Below are 24,314 nucleotides of genomic sequence, written 5' to 3'. Positions count from 1 at the left end.
AATGAACTGAGATCTGAGAGTGAGACCTCAGCTCTACCTGGAACCAGATTTAAGGGATTATCAAAGGGTTACATGAGGAACTAAAGAGTCTAAAAAATCAATCGGAGCTCCAGATACACTTTAACAATTATCTTCAGGTTCAAAAACATCTTATTCAACATTCGTCTGCTGATCAGTGTCTGAGCTAAAACCAAGCACTGCGTCTGAATCATCTCACCTCATCGTAGAACTCAGGGCTCTGATTGTGGTGCAGGACAGCTGCATAGGTGCTGCTGGTGAAGAGTGAGTCACCTGGCTTGCCGTAGATGCACTGAAAGAAAACACACACAGCCCTGAGTCTTTGGTGTTGGGGCACAGTGGTGAGTAAGAGCACAGAGAGAAATCTGTGATTAAAGGTGAGTGGAGTGTGCAGCTCTTCATCGTTTTTACACAAGAGATGAAACGGAGAACTACAGATGAATTGTTTAAAACTGGCCTCAACACTTAAACTTTCACTTTTTCTAAATGTAAGGGTATAAACTTTATTCTATTTCAACCCTTTATCATTCCAACCTAAAATACATATATTCTTACCTTTTTATGTTACAAAATGTTGTAAATATGTTATGGAATACTTAGATCAGAGACCACAAAAATCAGAAAAGATATTTCAAGCTGCAGTGGAGCAGCAAGTTAAAAGGTTAAATTAAAGAGGGATTAATTTCTAAGCCTGAAAGTGATTACAGTAATATGACCAGGATTGCAAAGGGGTGGAAACATTTCTGTAAATTTCAGAAGGGTCTCCAGAAACAATGGGAATTTTAGCCTAGGAATATCAGAAATCTTCAGGGTCTTGTTGCAAGCAACTCAAATGAATTTTTCTACAAACTCCCGGGTGATTTTGGTTCCTAATTTTGGATTTTTTTTTCCTAGTTATCAACTTGAATGAGGTTTTTAAAATGACCTCAGGTAAAACAACATGATTAAATGCAAATTCAATACCAATGTTAATGTCAGCTTGATTTATTAAGCACATTTAAAACAACCAGTGGCCTATCAGAGAGCTTAAGTTGAGACCACATGTTTAGATTTGGAGTCTAGATGCCCTGTCAAGGTAAAATTTGATGGTGGTTCTGAACTAAATGTATTTGATGATAAAGTTAAACTTAAAGTAGTGGAAACATTTGAGTCAAAATAAAAAAGGCTTATCAAAGTGTATAATTTTTAGAGGATAGCTAGCCAGTTAGCTAGCCAGTTTTCTGTTAGCTTAGTGAGATTAGACTCCCAGCTGACAGATGTAAGTTATTAGCATTGCAGTGAGCTAACATTGTTTACTACTTTGTTATGATAGTTAGCTAACTTAACTTTTTGAAACTTGGAATGAATTATTTTGGCTCCACTCAACTCAGCTAGCTAGAGAGAAAAATATTTTTGTGTGTTCCTAATCTTAAATCAAATACATAGCCTGTGTTGCTAGCTAGCGAGCTTGGTTTATGAATAGCAGCTTATCTGGTTATTCGTCCATGAAATACAGGATAGCGGACTGCTTGTTTTGGCTAATTGGCTAATGTGCACTACTCTAAAACTTCTTCTCTTATTCACAGGACAATACCACATTCACCACCCTGAGTATGACGACATTTCCCAGCAGCCACTGTACATGTACATTTTACCCTAAAAACTCTACATCTACTCTAAAAACGGATCAGTGTCAGTTGTAAATGTTGTATTGGGCATATTTTCATGTATGTTTGCTTATGACAGATATTGGTGCTTTTTCTGTTGCCGCCCCCACTCTCAGGTTTGCTTTACCTCTTCACATCCACATCTGTCCTGACCTCCCCACCTTCAAAACACTTGCCAAAACCCACCTTTTTAAAAAAGCTTTTGATGTTTGATTGTCTTTTGAATGCACTTAATTGTGTGCTCTGCTTCTTTTTATTAATGTTTTATCATTGTGTGGGGTTTTATATGCTGTTTTTGTCCGTTATAAAGCATCTTTGAGTGTCCAGACAAGTTCTTTTATAAATAAAATGTTTTATTATATTCAAGACAGACTCAGCTAGGGAAAATTCACAAAACAACATTTATAATGTCATTCAAAAATATTGCATTAGACACATCTGTGTGCATGTCTGCTCATAACAAACCAAAATGTTTCATATTCATACATGTATTTGACCAGGTAAAAGCAATTGATATAAATTCCCACTTATTTACATTAATCCCTATCAATTTCAGAAAGTAGAACATAGAAAATTTCTGGAACTTTGTAACCCTAATCATAAATGAGGGTTATTTTATGAGTATCCTCAGAAACCTGTAAATATTAACAAGCCAACGCTCTGTGCTCTACCTGGCTGCAGAGGAAGAAAGAAGAGGCTCTGTGGGAACATAAACTTGTGGGGAGAGGTCAAGGCTGAGCAGGTCAGGATATATCTAATGAGGGCCGACAAAGGGAGGAAAATAATTCCGGCCCAGGCCTGCTCGGGTGGCTCCCTTGTTCATATAATTAGGATGCTAACAATTGTAGTCATCTCTAATGAGCATTAATGAGCAGAACTGGCCAGAGGGAGGACAAAGATCTGGAGCTAGATGATTGAAATTGAAAATGACCAGAGCAGGAGGACTAGAGGAGTCCTGAGGACGGGAGAGGATCAGAGGAAGAGGAGATAGGATTTAGATCTTAGGTCAATCTGGGGGGAAGCTGGAGAAGGAGGATGGGGGAGATTACACAGATTTTAGCTGAGATCTGTAGCTCACAAGTTGGAGGAGCTATGCAGGTGTAGTGCTAGCTTTGGAAAAAACAAGCTATTCAGCCAGCTTTGAAAGCAGCTGCAGGAAGTTACAGGGGCTGATGGGAGTCCTGATTACCTGGCTCGGGATGGGGGCTGAGGTGCAGCCATAGGAACTAACATGGACAGTGAGCATGTCCTGTTCATACATGCTCTATACCACACACGACTCACATACTAGAGTCCTACTGATAAGGGATATAAGAGACTGGGGTAGATTTTTGTTTTAGCAAAAGGAAAATATAACTTTATACTTGCACTTAGATGAATGTTTTCTTTCAGAAGCTAAACTTGGCTCATAAATGTGTCTTTACTGGCAAAAAACAGTTGTTAGGATGAAGATAACTGTTTGGAGTTACTTTTCCTTTGCAGCCTTTCAGGGAATCATCATCATCATCATCTTTAACTTCACATTCCTGCTCAGCAAAGCTTAACGTCGGCATCCGCTCCTTCTGATCAAAATCTCCTGAGAGGTGTGCTGCTGGCTCCAGCCCAGTGTCTGCATGTTACTCTCTGCCTTACTGAACTTCAAGGCTGTGTGTGTGCGTACCCAGGAGATCTATAGTATGTGACACACACCACACATGACTAACACGCAGCTCTGTCAGCATGGTCTTAATCGAGAGCATCAAGTGTACATGTTTTGGCGACCAAAGCCAAAGAATTCTTCTTTTCCTCCCTCCCTCCCTCCCACTGGAAAATCTACGCTGCTCTGATAACTTTTTCCACCCACAAATATCTGACATGTGTGGCAGAGAGAAATGGAGAGAAAAAAGGAGGGAAAGAGAGAGTGACCATTCATTATCTTCTCCTGCCAGCTATAATAACCAGCTTCTGTAAGCATTTCCTTTCTCCTCTGCTGGCCCCTCAGCTGCTCGTTGACTTCAGGAAGAGCAATAAAGAGAGAAGTTCATCATGCAGGAGGTTTCTCTGTTATCGATCAGATCTCACCCAGGATAATTCAAATACTCTCCTGACAGTATGATTGTTTCAGTGTTGAGAATACACAGCAAGCTTGTTTCATCCCTGCTGATGATCTATCCTCCTTTCTCTGAGGTTATTTCATCTGTTTAGTCTGAACTTTCTCTACATTGTTTTATGTGATGCTAAATGTTTCAGCATGTCAGTGGCTATGTTTACATGCAGTCAGTAACCCTTTCATATTCGGAATATTAGAAATAATCTGGATTCCTGCGGCCGTGTTAACACCAATAACCCTTTTTAAAACCAAAATATTCTCATTTTACGGTTTTTAAAAACGCAAATATCACCCCTAGGTTACTCCTTTTCTAACCTGAATATTTGGTCATGTATATGCCTTTTGGGATATCCTCATCCAAAGGAACATTAATTCGTGTTCTGCGCATGTTCTGTTTGCAAGGAATCTTGGGTTGTGCCCAAATCATTCACTCACTCCCTACTCACTACTAGCTATATTGTTAATTAGATGTAGTGGACTATATAGTCCATTCAATCAGCTAAATTAAAAAAAACATTTCAGACACTACTCATTCACTCACCAGGGCTAACAGTTACGTAATTGCGCTTGCATCGCTAACTGACAGCTGGGAAGATAGTTATCATTTTTCTGAAACACTGCAAAACGCTATTTATTTCAGTGATATCTAATATTATACTTAACGTATTTTCCGTAACAGCAAAATATAATAGAAACATTTGATACACATTATGTTTTAAATAAATAAACTGTATATTTGCGCAGTAACTTATGCTGTGTTTGAGAATTACAATGTCCAGTGAATGCATCACCCGTGATGAATGGTTTAGTGGCTAACGTCCCTGTTGTTTGTTTCTCTGCTCGAAGTTGTGAAACGGGCTCATCCAAAAGTTAAACAGAGAGCTCAGTGTTATTCTCTGACAGTTTTTAATGTTGTTTCATATTATCAGCAATCAGTAATCATGTCATCAGCCATTCCTTCTGTTTGAACCGCAATGCATGATGGTATATATTGCTCATATAGTGAGCATCACTAATACACTACTTTTCAATATGCATTGTGGGATACATTGGGGGGACTATAAAGTGAATGACCATGCTCACTCAGATTTCACACAGCACTACAAAACAGCGTATTCATTATATAGTGAATAGGGAGTGATTTCGGACACAGCCTGAGTCTTTTGAGTACAGGAAGTCCACCATGCTGCTGCTGTTGCTATGGATACAGTAAGAAAATGCGGAAATGATGTGCATTGCATCATGATGTTTTTAGGAAATTTTGATCACTGTTTTGATCAGAATACCATGTAAAAAGGAATAACCTTGTTTGCTTACGCATGTAAACGGGTTATTCTGAGTGTTTTAGAAACCAGAATATTGACTGCATGTAAACGTTGCCATTGTTCTGCCATACAGTAAGGGATTGTTGGAATAAAAACATAAGCCTCTTTTCAGTAAATGTGATTTTCTTGAGCTTCTACTTTCAAGTTTTACGTTTAAGTTCTGAGTTTGAATCTGGTTCTACCCAGAACCCATCTGAGGATTAGACCCGTATTAACTTTCCATGTTCCCAAACTCTGTCATCACCTGTCTGCTGAAATCTCTTTTCTCAAAACTTTTGAATATCTTTTAAGCTGTGGATCAGGGTCAGGCATATATTTAGAAGTGAGACGCTTTCAAGATCACTTTAAAGTCATCACAGGGGCTTTGATTTCACCACTAATCACCAAATCCAAGGGAATGCTTTTTAAAACTGCATAAATAGGTAACTTTAAACCAATACATTAATGGAAGCTGTGTAGTTACCCCAACATAAACTTGTTGGGTAACCCTGTTGGGATTCTGAATAAAGCATTGACAGGGGGGGATATTTTTTTTGGTAGATTATTACTTTGTTGAAACAATGCTTCCATTGTGAAGCCTGTTTGTTTCAATATTAACTGGAGCCACATTTGTAAGGGACATGTATTTGTGGGATGAGCAGCAGAGTTGGGCATTTGCCAGATCTTCTCTGCTGATGCAAAACAGCTTATTTACAGAAGAGTGGCACAGTGACAAATGAGGGGCGGGATCAAAAATAAGCTCTAAATTTGTTCAAACAACATGTTAGATGTTTAACTGTTTAGTTAAGATTTTTGTTGCTGTCAAAGTATTTCATAAGACGTCTCAACCATGTTTAAATAATTAAACAATCTGTCCCAATTGATTGTCAAATGGTGTGAAAGTGAACTGATGAAATAAGTTGTTATGGAGTGTCACCTAAAAGTAATTTTAAAATATTTCATTTCTAAACTTGATAATATAGATTTGTTGTACTGAGAAAGTCAGTATACTGTAGACATCAGCGTTTTCTCTATTTTTGGTTCAGTTGGTTTAAAATAATTTAAAATCTTTACAGTGTCATAGACTAATAAAATCATAGTTACTTTTTTGCGCAATATCAAACATTTATGAGAAACATTGGTTAAAAAGATAAACATTTATCAGTTACACCAACTGAGTGTGTCTTTCACCAGAGAGCAGCTTACCTTTAAAGGTGATGCACCCTCCTCATCCGAATCTCGAAACTGGATACATACAGCAATGTTTCTAGCCTGTGGAAGAAACAGTACTCAGTCGGTCGGTGCACACCTCTCTTCTCCAACCTCCTCGACCAGCTTCATCATCATGTACTCACCTTGGTGAAGCTTTTCTGGTTGTCGTATTTGAGCAGCTGGGGGTAGACGTAGAGCTGGTTCTTGTAGGTGGTGAAGGGGTAGTTGTATTTGGCCTCCTCGGGGAGAAACTCCTCAACCTCCACTGATACACGCTCACAGCTGTCCTCAAAGGGCTTTACAGGAATGTATGAGGAAGTCACTGTATCTGGAGGGACAGGACACACAAATTAGGGTCTCGAATATCCACTACTCCTAAGTCTGCCCAAGTTTATCTGAAATGTATTTGTACAAATCTGATACAGAGCATGAACAACTCAAGGAGGGACAAAAATCCAGAAGTCTGATCTTATACATTCTTTACGTTTACATACTGCAGTGTTCATGAGGTCAGATTGGGGTTACTGAGAGAAATAGAACTGAAAACTGAATAAAAAACAGGAAGATGACTCTTATGTAACAGCACACTCAGAAGAAAAAGTGCAGCAGAGAATATAAAAATGAAAGCAAAGCAACATTAGTGGCTTACTGCAAACCACAAAAGGCTCAAAGAGTGTTTACTGCAAGTTTTAGGAAGCAATTCAACCTTTTGTTTCTGGTTTGGAGTCAGAACACGTGACAAAGTTTAGACATTATTACATACTTGAGATGTCAGGTGGGACACACTCGATAGTGACGTTCAGTTGTCCAGGGATGGTCTGGAGTTTGCTCTTCTCAGGTCTGGGGATGAAAAGATTGAAACAAAGTGAGATCAGGTCTGCAGAAAAGGCTCTTTTTTAAAATGTTGGGCTGTTCGAGGTGAGTCAAAGCCTCTGCTCCAATGCACAGCAGCTTTTCCTACAAAACAACTTTTCAAATTTAAGTGTCTATGGCACAAGTGTTTTCAGCCACAGTCACTAGGCACTCGATGTAACAGCAAACTGGTGGTGTTGACTCACTTCCTGATGTCGGCCAGCAGCTTCATGATGTCGTCATTGGAGATTTTGCTGCTGTCCTGGCGGTAGAGAGGAGAGAACTTGCCATCCATGTCCAGGCTGCCCTGAGCGTCTTTGAACACTTGCCTGGAAACACATCACACATGACTACAGCGCCTGCCTGGGGCAAACATTTCACTCACATTTCCAAGCAAGATGAAGTGACTGTATTTGAAAAAGGGACAGGGCAGCACTATGTCTGTACTCTCACATCCAACAGATCTAGAGAACATATGTTGCCTCACAGTGATGCAGAGAAACCAGTCTTTCTTTCACTTCCTTTAGGTTTGATGACTGCAACTTTCTTCTATCTGGCTGTCCTAATAAGTCCATGAGGACCCTTCAGCTGGTTTGGAACGCTGCAGCTCAGGTTCTGACTTGGACAAGGAGGAGAGAGCACATCTCTTCAGTGTTAGTGTCTCTACACTGGTTACCTATAAAATCTAGGATAGAGTTTAAACTTCTTCCTCTGACTTCTTCTGCTCTTAATACATCATTGTATTATCTGTCTAGGTCACTGTGGTCTCAGCACCAGGTCTGCTCGTTGTACCTAGAGTCTCCAAAAGTAGTCTGGGAGGTTGAGCCTTAAGTTATCAGGCTCCTCTTCTTTGGAATAGCTTACTGGTTGAGACACGGTCTCAACCTTTAAGAGTAGACTTCAAACTTTCCTTTTTGATGAAGCTTACAGTTAGAGCTGGATCCGGTCTGAACCAGCTTTTAGTCATGCTGCTATAGGTTTAGACTGTTGGGGGGGAACTGACACACAGGGCTCCTGTTTCCCTCTCTCTATCTGTCAGTCTAACTTCTAGCCTTAATGTCCCATTATAGTTATTAACCATGGAGCACTTTGGGAGTCTCTGAGTTTGTCTGTCTCTGGATTGGTTCTGTGGATGGTCTGACCTGTCAGACTCCAGCTGAACAGCTAACAGAGTCTGGTTGTGCCCGAGATTTCTGCCTGTCAAAGGGATGGTTTTTTTTTTCTTTTTACTTAGCTCTTGACAAATACAGATTGATTGATTGATTTTGTGTGTGTGTGTTTGTGTGTGTGAGAGAGAAAATAAGAGATGCTTATAAGTGCAAAAAAAACATTGAAGTCCCACACTGGGGCAGAATATGACAGCATTGTTTGGGTCAGTCTGCAAAAGGACAGAAGATGTGACAGATTGTGTTTCCATCTTCATTTTAGGATCGCTGGATAAAAATAAGTCTTATGGCTTCTCAAGTTTTTCTCAGGAACAGCAATGAGTATGAGTCACTTGCGTTGGAGTCTCAGCGTCCAAACACACAATAACTGTAGTTACAAACATGTGACAGAGGAAAACAGACTTCCAGTGTATGAGTACTTTCACTCTATTACTTTAACTTTTTAATCACTTCCTTAAAAAGAGCTTAAGCATGTTCTCCAAAAAGTGTAATCAGTATTTTATCCCTTTACAACTTTTTTTTTAATCCCATCTATTTAATTTTCTGTATGAATTTCAACTTTTGTCGATTATAATGCTGATTAGCTTGAAGTTTTTTATCTTTTTTTTAAAAGAACCAAGATATATTTGATAATTAGTCATATTTGTGGGTAAAGCTGAAGCAGTTATGCAGCATGTTTGACCAGCTGGATATGAGAATACACGAAGATGCTCAATAAATGCATCAGCATGATACTTAACCACAGGTGATAAAACTTAACAGTTTTCTTATCAGAACAGAAAGGCAGACGAGCTGCTTTCATTTACTCATTAATGAGCAGACACATTCTGACACAGCAGGTGGCGGTGTGCAATCCACCATTTCCTGCTGAGAGGAAGCACGAGCACAGCCATAACAGGCCAGTGAGACAGTAATAATGATGTTATGTGTGTGTGTGTGTTTTTTTTATAGTTTCTGAATATGTTTGCAATTTGTCAAATATGAACCAGGAGTTAGGAGAGGGGATAAAAAGTCTGCCAGCTTAACACAGCTTATCTTTTAAATATCTTCTTCAAGAGGTCTGATGCACTGAAGGGGATCGACTAATTAAAAGCCTTCGTTTATCAAAAGTCACAATAAAACAAGCCTACAAGTTTAAGCCCTTGCAGTCTCCATCATGTTTCTAACTGTAGCCCTGAAAAATGAAGGCCTTTAATTTAAAAACCTCTTCTAAGGACGTCTGAACCTGGATTCCTACACTGAGGAGCTCCAGAGTCACCTTTATTTCTCCACCCTTGCAGCACTCCATGCTTCTGTGTTTTCCTTCCCTAAAGCACTCCCTAAAGTTATCATCGTAAGAAGTATTAAAGAAAATCAGAGTAGTAGAAGCCACAGCAAGCTTTGACATGACTCAGAGGCTGGAGGGCCATGCTGCCAATTTAATGGGCATTTGTGGCAAACTTTCCAGATATGACAAATCCCTGATTCTACAGCTCTTAATGGCCTTGTTCTGAGGCAGAGGACCAAGGATTTTGCTGACTAATGGTGTATTGACAACTCTTTCACCCAAGTACCCCTGTTACTTTGCAGACGTATCCCTACCTGCTCTGTATGCCTCCATACTATTTTTCTTTTATCCAAAAATGTAGAACAAACAAAGAATAAATGTATGTATATTAGTCTTTTGTAGCAGGTTATCATCTGGTTCAATGGCGTAAAATGTAAATTTGTGCAATTTTTATCTGGTCTTTAAATTATGATCAGGTGTGTATGTGGCAGATAGACTTAAAGGCTTTAAAACCTAGACCATATGGAAACAAAAGAAGATATTTTGTGCATCCCTCTGAGGAGAATCCACACTGATTCATTACTGTCTGATGTTTTGACTCATGGAGTATTCCTGGCTTACTTGGCAGCCCAGGCAAATGGCATCCTGTACTGGCCCAAGCGTTGGCATGTCTGCTTGGCAGCTTTGAGCACCTTCTGGGCGGTCTGCAGAGACGCAGGAGAGAAGACAAACAGAAAACACAAAATCAATATGGTGGAGAGAAAAAAAAACAATATGGGCAACTGGAAAGCTCTCTGCTGCTTGCACTTCTTGTCTGGTTTGAAAAAAGCAACAGACGGTTCACCTTGTTGATGTCAGAGGTCTTGATGTACGGCTCAGCACAGTGAGTAATGCCGTTCTGTAGCACCTTCTCCACACGGGCAACCAGGAAGATGTCAGCGTGGGGGTTGGTCACTGAAAAGATACCCTGCAGGAGAGAGTGGAGAGGACACCAGGATTCATTCCATAACACATCAGATCTAAAAAAACCTGAGACACATCTCCTGATAATGAGTGGGTGAGGTATTAATTACAAAGGATGCTGCAAAATTTGACAAAAATGAAAATGATCACTCCACGGAGGGGTGAATTCAAATACACCCCAGAAATGACTGTGAGCAAATCACACATCAGACCCCTACATTTTTCTAAAATGTCTTTGAAGCAACTCAAAATGATGCCCAGTAGTTTGTGAGGCCTCCATGTGCTTGGATGCATGCCTAACAATGCCAAGGTAACTTTTCATGAAATGATGGATGGTGTCCTGGGGATCTCCTCCCAGGTCTGGACCAAGGTATCACTGAGCTCCTGGACAGTCTGAGGAGCAGGGGCAGGGCCCCAGATAGACCAAAACATATTGGCCCTCATTTGCCAAACATGTGTACGCCTGAAAAATGGGTGTACACTCTTTTCCACGCACAGATGGGCATTTATCTGTGTTTCTTCTATAGGTTTACTTAAAAAAATAAAATAAAATAAAAAAGAGGTGGTTATCAGTTTTAAATACACTCTCATATCCACGATAAAGTCTCAGCAGAGAACATTCAGAGGACACTGGATCAAACTGGATCAATTTTTTTGAGTAGTATGGTTTGATCACCTGGTAAATTAATCACAAAGTCTATGAATTTTTGGGCCCATCTTAAGGAAACAGGTGAAGGGAGGTGTCCTTTTGCCCCACTTTGTCTCAGGATGTGGGGGGTCATGTGGTTGGGTGATCATTAGATCATTAGGTATGAGGAGGTGATGGTCTGAGTTCTTTCACTGAGAGCTCTTTCTGATCAAAGCTCAAGTTCTCTGTATTCATCTAAAAAACAGAGGTTGATTTCCTAGATGCAAGTTGTTTTGATAAAGTCTTAGTACAAACTCAATACTGCTGTTTTACATTCAGAAGTGAAGAGCTTCTCTGTAAGGGAAGTGGCTGCTGTGAGTAGAAGTTACACAGGAAAACCACACATGGGGCTCACATCTATTTTTTGTTCCTGTGAAAAGGGGCCGTCTTCTCTCTTAGCCGTGTCAGTTTGCACAAACAGTCCTGAGGGGACACAGACTACTGAACCAAACAGTAATAATAACAAAGCTCTGCAAAGGTTTCTGGGAACAAAACCAGGAAAATGTGGAAGAAGAAGCAGGGAATGAGTTCAAGCAAAAGCAATAACAGTGAAATTTAAAAACCCATGTTGGGGTCAGAGATTAGACTTTAATAAGGCAGATTTTGGAGAGTAGCATGGTACCATCAGACAAAGCTATAACCCTGCCAAACATCTAACACGTCCAGTTTTATCAGTGACCACAAACAGCTGTCTCTGATTTCAAAAAGCTCAGAAATGTATCCCATTGTGCTTCTTTTAATAACATGTTAACTGTGATACAGCTTCCCCCTGCTTCTCCTGCAGCTGGGAGAAACATAAAAAATATCTTGTATAATTCAACAGTGCAGTGTGTTGGATTTGTGAATTATGTAATAGACTGGAACAGAGGCTGTAGCCTTCAGAGAGCAGCTGATGTAACAAGTGGAGACTCTGTCCTTGGACCACACCCAGCGCACCTAAATTAAACTGTGGTCTACAGAGCTATAAGAGCGCACTAATCACAGAGGTAGAGCTGCTCTGTTTGGATGCACGTGTTTCTCTGACGTGTGTGTGTGTGTTTCACTTGAGTCTGTAAATTAGACTTGGGAAGCTTGGTTTATTTTGTCTGCAGCTTGTTTTCATGTCAAAAATACTCTTTTGTTCTCCTGTTCATCTTTTCCTTTGCCCTTCAGTTTGTAGTCCATGGCTGTCTGAGCTCAGTCATGTCTCCTGTCGCAGAAATGGAAAGAGAGTATCTGACTCTGATTTACTCCAGGCCTTGCTGAGGGAGGAAATCACACTACAGAGCCAAGCAGTAAAAGGTGAAGAACAAACTGAGTGTTTTCAGACGGATTTCATGGCACCTGCAGGATTAGCCGGAGCCAAAGGACACACTCATTTCAACAGATATAGTTTAAGTTAACAGCCTTAGCACTTGCTTTGCATATACAACTGTTCCAAAGCATTCCCTTGTTTCTAACTCTCATGTTCTGTGATCTTGACCTCTGGAGAGCTTATTTGTCTATGTCGATCAACTCCCCTATTTCAACTCAGGCCTGTAGAGCAGTCTGGATGAGATCTGGAGTTTAAATAAAGGTTTAATGATTGTTGACAGTATTAGCAGGCTAACATCACCAAGTGGGTCATACAGAACCAGATGCTGACTGAGCATTGTCTGGAGAAAACGCTAACCATCTGGAAACTCAACGATAAAACAAGGATTTCAGCTCTTTGTAGGAAGAAAAACAGTGTCATTGGTTGTTTGAAAACAGCTCAATCCAAAAGTTGATGTACAACTAGAAAATCACCTTACAGGAGTTTGTCACCTCGCTGAGCAAAGCTGGGACTGTGAAAGAATCAAACCACAGCATCAAGAGCTGAAACAGTTTCACTTGTGGTGGTTTGATGTTTTCTCACTCTGTGTTTTCAGAAGATCAACATGGGAAATATGACACGGTACATTTTCCTTATACTATATGAGAGGTTCTCCCTTGCTCTGAAAGGAGTCGATTCACCTGCATTTGAACAGATAACAGGTAAAAATGAGTCTTCCTTTACTCTGTTGTTTTTTATGGCGTCCTTTTCATCTGAAGCTGATCTGTCTATTCAACTGCTGACAAAGGGCCTTAAACAGCACAGGTTAAAATAAAACTACTGCCTTTTTATTTCTCTGTATTTTGTTTAGAATTATTTTTTTCCCATTTTATTATAATTCATTTTGAATAGAGCTGCCCTGTCCTGCATATTAGACACCAGGGATGAGAATCCCCCCTGTAGACATGAGGAGATACTGTAGCATTTAATGAACGTTCACATTCCAAGACATTCCAGTTTCCACATGCAATTTTGGCACTCAATCTAATTTTTTATTCTCCCAAGAAGTGTCTGGTGTTATTTGTCATGTTTCATGTTTTTACGGATGTTCCCTCAGGTCAGCTGATCACCTGCTCCTAAAGGTGCCAAAGACCAAGCGAATGCTCAGGGGGGAAAGTGCATTTGCTGTTGTGGTTCCAAAACTTTGAAATGAGTTCCCACAGCACGTTAAACAGGCCTCTTCTCTGTCTGCTTTTAAATCTCTTCTTAAAACTCATCTCTTCTCTGAACTTTGACACACAGTCCTTGACTTAATTCATTTGTTCTTCTACTTATTTTTTCAAATTAATTTATATCTTACATGTGTTTTTATGTCATGTCAGCTAAAATGCATTTTTATGTATTTATTCTTCTGTACAGCACTTCGGTCAACAATGTCTGTTTTAAAAGTGTCAAACACATTAATTTGGATTGGATTGGATCCTATTGTATTTTAATGACAAAAAGAAAATCTTCCTGATGCCCGTCAAACACCATCTGATAGTTAAACACTTAACAATAAGAAGAACTATTATTGAAATTTTCAAAACTCTAGATTAAACACTGTTAAATTTTTTACCCATTGGTGTGTGTACTGCTGCACCTCCCTTATGTGTTCTTAAATAACTGCTTGTGACCAAGGTGATGGAGTGCGTTACTTAAGACCCCAAATGGCTTACTGAATGTCATAATACACTGTATTTGTCTACCGTGTTTTTATTTTATTTAATCTTTTTTTACAATTATTATCTTTTTTAAATTCATTCATGCATTTTTTTATCATTATTTTTGCTGTTGTGATTTTGTCTTTCTAATTCATTATGGACTTTGGTGTTAAGTGGCTTTCTCAGTGTTACTGTGGGCGAGGGGTAGGAGTCAGAAGAACCTAATGCCATGTATTGTGTTGTATTGTGCTTTATAAATCATAAATAATCTTTGTAAAAAAATTTTTTGACTTATCCAAGTTAGACACAACCAAAGACACACAGCTTTAAAGCAATAAAGTCTAAATGACTAACACTCATCACAGCGAGTTAAAGGAGAAAAAGATAGTTTCATATGAGTAGAAACAGTTCAGTAAAGAGAATAAATAACTCTTTAATTAAGCTGTTTCAGCACTTAATAGTATAAACCTTTTCTTTTTAATTCAAAAACATGTTTATCTTAATTGTATAGAAATCAACTCAGCTCTTATTCTGTCAAATTTGAAGTTATTCTGTGTAATTTCTTTTTAACAGCCCCAGGTTTTACAAGATCTGTGTCATGACAACTGACATGCAGCCAAGGCAGATGGTTATACAGATGCTGCCCCTGCAGAACTGTGTAACATAAAGTTATAAACTAGAGGAACTGTGTCAGAAGAAAAGCTGTATCAGGAGTGTGTCAGCTACCTCCCAGTTTGGGAGTCATGAGTCATTTTGAATTCCAGGATCTTTATCAGAGGTTTTACTCTTTAAAATACTTCTATGAAAATTATAAATGTCAAAGAAAAGTCAAACAGATCTGATTAAATTCAAACATTCTTATATTTCACAATATGAAGGAAACACACCTCCAGCTGGATGACATATTAATGCCCCAGGTGTTACACCCACATGTGACTACCCGCTGACGATCAGTGAGTCAGGTTAAGTCATTTCCTGGATTTAACCAAATGAGTTCGTACCTGAGTGGGGAAGCGCAGCAGAGCCTCTGACACCCTCTGCAGAGCCGGCAGGCCATTTCCTTTCCCTGAGTCTCCATTCACCATGACTCCAACTCCCCCTCCTCCTCCCTCCCTTACTCCTCCTCCCCCTCCTCCTCCTTCAGAGTCGGATGAAGGAGAGAGCTGGCCGGAGGTGTCGGTGAGCATCTCCCTGACGCAGGGCGGGTTGAGGTCAACGTGGAAGTCAGCTGAGATTTTGCAGCTCTTGGACACGTCGAAGAGGGCGAGGCTGATGAAGAATGGTTCCACCTGGTCCAGGAGAGACAAAAATAAACCACAGCAGAGTTTTTTTATGTCAGCACGAGCTCAGTTTGGCTTTATTTACACACTGAGAAAGCTCACAAATCAGATGGTTTGTCAGGAGGTAATGCCTTCTGCACATTTTCTGTGGTAATGAGAATGACCATGTAGGCTCTGGAAGAACAGAAGTTACTACATGGATGAGTGCTCTTGTTTTGTCATTTATTATAAACTGGTGAAGCAAGTTACATTTGTAATATTTAGTAATAGGAATCAATACTTCTGTAATCTGATCTGTGACTGAAATAAGGGAATAAAATATGAAATTAAATAAATCAATGCACACTCTTTCAATTTACACAACCTCCTGCTCACTCTACATTATACTGCTGATTAACTGACCACTTTCTACAGGAATCAGTTAACACTTTATATTTATTAAAAGATGGTGAAATTAATTTAAAAAACATTTTTCTGTCTAGCTAAAAAAAATGTTTCCTTCGATTTTATGGTTTTTAGCACTTCTATGGCAATACTAAAGTTTTATCAGTCTATTGAAGGTTGTGATGGAAAATCCAAAACAAGAAAGTTCACAATAGATGTTTGAGCTGGTGCACCTGATTAAGGACATTATCAATTTTAACATCCATCAACATCGTTTCTGTCTTTAATTTGAAGCCCTCAGTGTTTAACCTCTCACTGTTTCTGTGCTGTTTTCCTCTTTCCCCTTGTTTTCTTTGCTCATGACAGGTCAGCCATTAAACATTACTCTGAAGTTTTCATATTCTCAAATTGATAAATAACTCAATTAAAAATAGCCTACATCCCGAGCAAGATATAGGAGTTTTAACGAGTTAGGCCCCCAATATAATTTTATGTTGTTGAGTGATTTACAACGATGTTTTTGTCACAGTGTCAACAGGCCAGGGACAAATGCTCTGCACTGCTTTATGTGAATCAATTTGATATTACTCTGTATTCTTCAGTGTTGGGAATAACAACGTTAAAAACCTGTTTTCCAGTATCAGGTGTTCTAATTAGTTATTACTTCATACATTAGAATGCTGTTGCCTTATCTAGCAGTGAAATGTGGTGCGTTTTTGTGCTCCAATGTGTAACAGCTGTTATTAGACCTGGCTCACTCAGCCAGGCATAGGACAGGAGCTGCAAATAAAATGTTTTTTTTTTGTTTTTTTTTCTGGTTTGTCCTTTGGTAAGGGGGGAGGGGTAACAAACACATAAATAAAGATGATTGGCTCAAGGTGAAGTACAATTTCATGGTAAGCCACTGGAGTTCAGGTAGATGTGTCTTGATGTTACAAACCTGGAACCTTCAAACTGGATGAAACAATGGCGAGTCTGAAGCGGTATATATAAAACATTTTCAGGGCGAAAGTACAGACCCTACTTTAACGCCATTGATGGAAAAGGCAGGAAAAAACATGTGAAGTGTACATTATGTCCCAGAGACAAGTGTTTTCAGTAGGGTTGGCAACTAGGGATGGGTACCAAATCATGTACTTTTATAGGTACCGACCGAATTCAGTCAAAAGTACCGTGTACTGATTAACGAAAAATTTGAAAGGTACCATGAATAGGTACCTAAATGCATTCTTGTGACTGTGAATGTGCAGAAGAGTAGGTGATTTTCCATGCTGGACATAAACACAGCATTGCAAGGTTACATATGGAAGAACAAATATTGGAAATCCCTATTGCCAACTTTGGGCCAGAAAAATAAGGGACACCCTTATCAGCAGTAGGGGTTAGTAGCCCGACTACCAGTAGTAGAGTGGGGCACCAGTTTTGTGTTGCAAATTGTGCGAACATGACTTTTCATGTCAAAAAGTGAGATTCTTTTTCAAAATGTATTCTGTCTTGTCTGTCCTTTGGTTATCTCTGAAATCATGAATGGCTGGTTATCAAAATTGTATAGACCTATTTTTGTGTTGTATTGATGAAATGTCTGTATTCTTGCTGGATTGATGAGAAATAACCAATCTGAGAAAACATAATCAGTAAAACACTGTGGCAGCTTTTTTAAAATCTCATTCTGTTGATTTTTTTAGTCCGTTAAACTTTTCCAAATGAGTCATACTTTGTTAGTTATTGTTTAGTTTACTGTATCTATAGATGCTTCAGGTATGAAGAAGTGTGAGCCTGACATTTGGTATTTGTTTGTCCTGATGTTGCAGTAATTACTCTCCAGCCACATGCTGTCCGACAGGCCACCATGTACCACAGAAAGCACTCAGTGACAGATTTTACCGTGCACTTTGAAATTGTTTCACTCACACTGTCAAGCCATTCATTTGAGCTTTCTCACTTCCGTCTGGGTTTTTGCATCCTTTGCTTTTTAATGGTGCACAGGGCAGAGTATCAGATACAGCCACAGACAAAGACATGTTCTGTTGATTTCCTAAGACTTTCTCTCAACCAATTAATGATGAGCACTTATTCCACGGTCAAAATCAACCAACCAACTGTCGTTTTCAGAGGGCGGATGCAAGCACATGTGGAATTCGGACAGAACGGTTCTGCGTTCAAGGCAAACTGAAAATACAGGACAAATCGCGTCTTGTATTGATTCAAAACGGGCTGCAACGTTTAAGTGAGAAATAAAGGGCAATTATGTATTTTACAAGATGGTTGGCAACCCTAGTTGTGAGTAACCCGTCTTATGAAACATCTTTCAGTGTCAAAAGCCGCTACAAAGCTAGTGGACAAAAACACAGATGACGCTGTAGATGATACCAACTTTTCAAAAAAGAATCACAATAATTATTTTCCCTGGTAACTAATTACATTTATGAAGGAGTAATTCAGTTACTAATTTAATTACTTTTTGGGGAAAGTAGTAGGGTAGCTATAACTAATGACCTTTTTAAAGTTATTTGCTCTTTACTACTGATCAGGCCTGTTGAGAGTCAAGACCCTTTGTTTTGGTGTTTTGTTCAATCAAAACTTAAAACGTTGTGGTAATAAATAAAAAGAACTGCTTCCTGTAAATCAAACTCTAGACATACTAGCTAATAGTTTGATGGTACTATTGGCTCTCCTGCAGCACTGCCCACACATTTTTTTAAACGACTATGCACTTGCTAGATGGATGGTTCCAGCTCCACTCAATCCAATAAACGATAAACTGTCAAAGAGAAAGGGGGGGGACAGAGCAAGCGTGCTGCTTCCAAACCACAAATATGATCCAACTCTTCTGCAGGCCTCTCTAATGCACCAGGAGGAAGGAGGTCTTACTTAATGTTTTATGACTATCACAACCTGCTCTGACAAAGACTTCTGGCTCATACTGATGATGATATTTAAACGCTGATCAGACAGACTTCTGCCATAAACCCTTAGGCGCTGAGCTCAGAGATGTATCACTTAGGTGCTTTCCTGCCAGAGAAATGATAATATATTCTGACCTTACCATAAGCTTAATAGTAAAACATTCAATCAACATATAGTAGTGTTATCCTATGGCCTGGTTTTCCCCAGCCAACAGGGCAACATGAATTATGGAGGTTTATTATCTGGGGCACTGAGCACTGACGGTGAGGATGCCAAGAGACAAAAAGTGTGTTTTGTGGCTGAATGTCTTCAGAGTAAAAAGTCAAAACAGTAAATAAATACTAGTTCTGATTAAATTTGCATTAAATGTTACATTAAGTGATCTTTTGGATGATGAAGTGTTTTAGGGGTAAAGTTAGCAGTGCATTGGGAGTTGAAATCAACTGTTCAATTATAAGCTAGATAAAAATTATCACACATAAAGTCATGTTTGCTGTGAAAGTAAAGTATTAACATACGTTTGTGAGGACGCTGTCCCCCTTCTCACTGACGCAGCCCTGGAGACTGAAGGTCAAGTCGTGGCAGCTGACCACAATGCGACGGCCAAACCGCTCCTCGAACGGCTTCACATCTGGCTCGATGCCCGAGAAGTCCAGCCTCTAAATGTAGACCATTAGAAAGAGAGACAGAGGGGGAGGAGGGGGAAGGAGGAGGCATTGAAGTACAGGATAAATCAACAGATTGATCCAGGGGTGAGCAGAGCAGTTGAGTGCGTACATGTGTGCAGAGAAAGACAGAGGTGAAAAAATGAGAGGGAAATGGTGGGAAGGGGAGGAGAGATCCACTTGTGTGAATCAATAGTGAAATAAATTACTCACGAGGCAACACAGTGTTAAATAAGAGCGTCTTCTGTACCTGGGTCTCAGGATCCAGTGAGAACAGCTTTTGTCTGCCCTCATTCCTGTTGAGCTTATTGAGCTGGTCGGTCTCCCTCGCATACTGCACACACACACACACACACAGAACACAAACACACATTAAATGAGGGGACAGGAAATGTGTTCAGAACTGGTTTATCAAGAAATTATTTAACAATGCCAGTTTGTTTATGCCATGATACTTTCTTAATGAATTTGTTTGTTACGTTTTCAGGTGATTTTTAAAGCTGAGGTCTGTTCATTTTGAGGAAAATGTGCACACTTGGTTTCAAAACAACAAATCCTTGAAGTTTCTGTTATTCCATTATCTGTTCTCATTAAATGATAATATCAATACGTGTGCAATAATAAAGCAGGATTAAAGCCACAAGCGGTGGTAGTCGGGCTCTTTCCTCTGTGCAGCATGATGCAGTTGCTGCATGTGCAGCAAGTCCAGTCTCAGGAAAAGGCTGAGTATGCAAATAAAGGCTTGTCCCTATAGCAAGCATGTATGAACAATTATCAGCATAGGGTACACTGCAGCACTACTTTTAACCACTATGCATGGCCGTATCTTTGATATACTTATCATCTTTATTAATGTGGATGAAAGATCATTAAAGAATGTGTATAATTTGAAGCATTTTTAAGGTGTTAAGGTAAACATGGCTTCTGGTTGTTGGGTGGTGTGTGAGTATATAGGTCCAGAATAGGACTGAGTTCATGTGTGGTAAATTTGATAAAGATTGGATAATGAATGTGAGAGATACTACTGTGAAATATTGCAGTGGCTAGTGGGGACGTGAGCAAATAGATGTGTTCAGAGGTGGGCCATGATTATGTTTGTAAAACTGAAGCAGATTGGACTTTGTTTGGAGGAATTTAAATGATTTCCTGGTTCATGGCGAGACATCAGAGTGTTACACTGCGCCACAGACACACCCTTTAACTACAGGATATGAACCAATCAGTGATGCTTTATAAAGGTGTGAAAGAGGTTTCTGCACTGAACTGAAAATAAAACGTTGAAAAAAAAGAAGGAGTTAAACACCAACAACATTGCAGAGTAAAACATATGATCAACGCCTGAACTCAAGCTGCATGTTCAGTCCAACAAGCAGCATGAACAACAGAAAGCTGGAGTCACAGATGGAGGAGTTCCTGCTCTTCCCACTCGGTTGAAAATCTCTCTTCATTCATGTTGGGCTGTTAAACCTCAAACCTGTTGACTCCTGGTCTGGCTCCACTCATTATGTCCGACTGTCATTGTAGTCAAGCTAAATATGAACTGATTTGGACACAGTTTGTTTTATTTTGAAAGTCACTTGATGTTTTTAGGTTGTTTTTGGTCACAACTTCCTGTCCCGCTTGATCTTCTCTACACTGTATTCATGAGTCAGAGTTCCGCGTCCTTAAAAAACAGGATGGCTGCGCATTATCTGCAACATGACGGACCAGCAACTTAGACGCACTGCAGATGCATTCGGTGTATTTTAGCTGTTGGTGTCTTAAGTAGGTGGCGCTCTTCTTGCAAGAAAAAATAATGGCATAGGTGGGACATTGCCAAAAACAGGAACTTTTACATCTTGGCCTGGACAATTATTTTAATTTGTCTAGACAACACTTAAAAAATTTGAAGATCAGAGAAAAAACACTGATCCAATATAAATTTGTCTTCTGCCTTTACTGATTTCACCATGTGGATAAGAGGGTTTTTTGTGTGTTTTTCCACTATGGATCACAAAATGTTGTGAAACTACTGAAATCACAATTTTTCCCATTACTGAATTTTGTTGCAGGGCTCAGGCACCTTGAAATGGGAAGTTTTGGAGAAGCGTGTCACCGTATATACCCTCCAAACAGAAGCAGTATCACTGTGTTCCTGTTATTGTATCTCACAGTGAGTCTAAGAGTCGTCTCTTAGTGTTTCCTCTGCCAGTAAAACAACCCAAACTAGACAGAAAAAGAAAAGGAAGGAGACACATGGACAGGAGGAGAGAGGAGGGCATCGAACAAAGACAGATAAATCAAACCCTCAGGTCACAGTAAGAGCTCTTATCCAGCTCCTTCCTCCTCCTCCTCCTCCCCTTGTTTCGACTGTGACGGGCCTGCAGACATCCAAGTGATCTTTTACATGTAGACAGAGCGGCTGTGCTGGATCAGCCCTGGGCAAACAGTGAAACAGCAGCACTGAGAAGAGAGGGCTTTGTTGTCTGTGCGCAGCTCTGGTTTATAGACGTATTAAAACCTCTGAGGAATGAACACTGCTTTTCTCTGACACAGGAAACCGACTCAAACACTAACAGTCGAACACAGATTTGTCCTTTTTGCCTCATGTAGTCATTCAGAAACAAAGGAAGTAAAAGTGGTCTTCAATAAAAGCTCAGATACTTTCTAAGACGTCTTTTTGGTGTCCATTTTTAGATACTGAATTATATCTTTTTTTTCTTTTACCTGAGCACTGCCTTTACTTGCTTTGGGTACAGAGAGTTAGATTTGCTGCTGTGTTTTAAAAACTTTCAACACTAGTGGTGAGGCAGCTTTATTAGTGGAGCACATTTCATACTCTAGGTAAATTCAGAGTTGGTCACAGAGCAGTAAGACCTGAATCAAAGCTAGTCAAGAGTGTCTGAAGAAGACAGACTTTCATAAGAAATGGATTTTTGCTGTAGGAAAACTGGCTGGACCCGGTACTGTTTTTCCAGGATGTTTCCCATGTGCCCTATTATCTACTGTAATAAAAAGCAGCATTTGTTTTAAAAGCAAATGAATGGACCTGTTTGTACATCTTGTCATTAGTGATGAAAACAGACTTTCTGTTCTGACACTAATTGTCAAAAACCATTACAGATACCAACAGCAGGATAACTACACCTGTTAGGCTGATGTTGAAATACAGTAAATTTAGATTAAGGAGACACAGAGTACGCATGCCCAGTTCAAATTTGTTGGAAAGGAGTTTTCCAGGAAGAGATCCTGGTCTTGACTGGGTTTATCTGGGTAAACAAAAGTTAATAATGAAGTTCCCTGGACATATGACATTCTGAACTTCACTTTCATGGTGCAATTAGTTAATTGGCCAATTTTGGCAGTCGTGCCTAAGGCTAACAGTACGGCCAAATGGGCCGTTCCATTATGGTACCTTATGACTAATGATCCCATTTGTGTAATAAGTGGGTGTGCATATGGGCCCAAATCTTCTTTTTAACACTACTGTCCTTGGTCCAAGACAACTTTTCACAGGATGCAGAGCAACAAGGTAAAGCACTTGTTTGAAGAAACACAGAGCTGTTGTTTCAAACGTCAGACCAAACAAACTTTGCTCTATCACTCTCCTGTTTAGCTTTCGTCTCCTGTGACTTCCTTTTCCTTTATAACAGTCCAGCTTTTGCAATTCCTATAATATAAAAACCCTTTGTTCGGGAAAAAGGACAGATCTTGCTTCTTACTGCTAAACTTTGCAAACCTGACCACAGATACTTAGAAATAACATTTAGCAGATAATCTCATTTTAAACCAGTAGTCCCCAACCCCTGGTCCGTGGACCAGTACTGGTCCTTGGATCGATTGGTACTGGGCCACACATAAAAAATATTCAACTTACATTATTTCAGTTTGAATTATTATCTGATTCTGAACGATGTTTTATTTTGAAAAATGGCCAGATTCTCTCTGTCATACTTGTCTATGATTCATTCTTGACCCCAAACCCCCCAGGCTAGCAAAATGGACCAAAAAAAACATCTTTGGAAAGTTTCTTTAGGCCGGGTAAAAGAGCCATTGAGGAGATGAAATGAAAATATTGTCAGACAATAAACTGGTCCATGGCACAAAAAAGGTCATTTTGTTTTTAAACCATGGATTTCAAACGAGTGAAAATATAAATGTGAGAGTAGCTGTATGAAGATTGTTATAACATACATACTAAGGTAATGCAGGTAAATCATCTGTGGGTACTTGTAGAAAGAACTATTTGTCAACTTCTATAAACTCTCAGTTGACACTAAATATTTAAGGACATAATCTCATTTTGTGAATGTTGCAAAAAAAAACAGGAATTTGGTGAACAAAGAATGACTGGGTGAATTTTCTTAAAGGACCGATAACAGCCATTACAGCTCATTTCACTGAGCTGTTTCAGCTGAATAATAATAATAATAATAATAATAATAATAATAATAATAATAATAATAATAATAAAAAAATAACTTGTAAAGCTCTTTCCATCAAATGATCCCAAAGTGATATAGAGTAAAACAAGATTAAAAAGAAATCACCCATAGTTCCCTCTTACCTTTGTGAGCTCAGGGTGTAGGCTCCTCCCCAGACTCTCCAGCAGGCTCTCACCTTTACCTTGACTGGTGGTGTCATCATCTGAAGGAAGAGGACAATAATCATGAATGACTAAGTTTATCAGAGTGCACAAAGAGCCAGTCTGATGATAAATCAACCTAATGAAATCAGGTCCCATCATGCATTGCTCACTCTATGTTTCCTTAATGGCTCTGCTGTATTTCCCAAATGGACAAACTCACATCGTACAGTCTACCGGCTAAATTACAAAGAGGCCATTCACTATTCGGCTCACTCCCAGGTGACGTGTGATGGACTGAGTGAACTCTCTGGTGCCTCTCTAGTTTCTGGA

At 39.5% G+C, this 24,314-nt stretch overlaps 1 protein-coding gene across 3 annotated transcripts in view; it reads right to left on the bottom strand.

Annotated features, from left to right (window-relative positions):
- Positions 1 to 24,314, bottom strand: part of dock11 (dedicator of cytokinesis 11) — a 108,296-nt gene that overhangs the window by 61,043 nt on the left and 22,939 nt on the right. For all 3 annotated transcript variants that reach the window (XM_074699245.1, XM_074699243.1, XM_074699244.1), the window contains exons 9-19: positions 23,964 to 24,043; positions 19,668 to 19,751; positions 19,271 to 19,411; positions 15,183 to 15,470; positions 10,399 to 10,521; positions 10,176 to 10,258; positions 7,328 to 7,450; positions 7,033 to 7,109; positions 6,413 to 6,597; positions 6,264 to 6,329; positions 218 to 310 (exon numbers count right to left, since the gene is read on the bottom strand). In XM_074699245.1, the coding sequence (XP_074555346.1) occupies positions 218 to 310; positions 6,264 to 6,329; positions 6,413 to 6,597; positions 7,033 to 7,109; positions 7,328 to 7,450; positions 10,176 to 10,258; positions 10,399 to 10,521; positions 15,183 to 15,470; positions 19,271 to 19,411; positions 19,668 to 19,751; positions 23,964 to 24,043 (1,343 nt within the window). The remainder of the gene's footprint in view (positions 1 to 217; positions 311 to 6,263; positions 6,330 to 6,412; positions 6,598 to 7,032; positions 7,110 to 7,327; positions 7,451 to 10,175; positions 10,259 to 10,398; positions 10,522 to 15,182; positions 15,471 to 19,270; positions 19,412 to 19,667; positions 19,752 to 23,963; positions 24,044 to 24,314) is intronic.

This window comes from Halichoeres trimaculatus, unplaced genomic scaffold (assembly GCF_033239565.1).
Source record: "Halichoeres trimaculatus isolate MK-OKI-2021-1 unplaced genomic scaffold, fHalTri1.1 fHalTri1_scaffold_22, whole genome shotgun sequence".
NCBI classification, from domain to species: Eukaryota; Metazoa; Chordata; class Actinopteri; order Labriformes; family Labridae; genus Halichoeres; species Halichoeres trimaculatus.
This window is presented reverse-complemented; position numbering and strand designations above follow the sequence as displayed.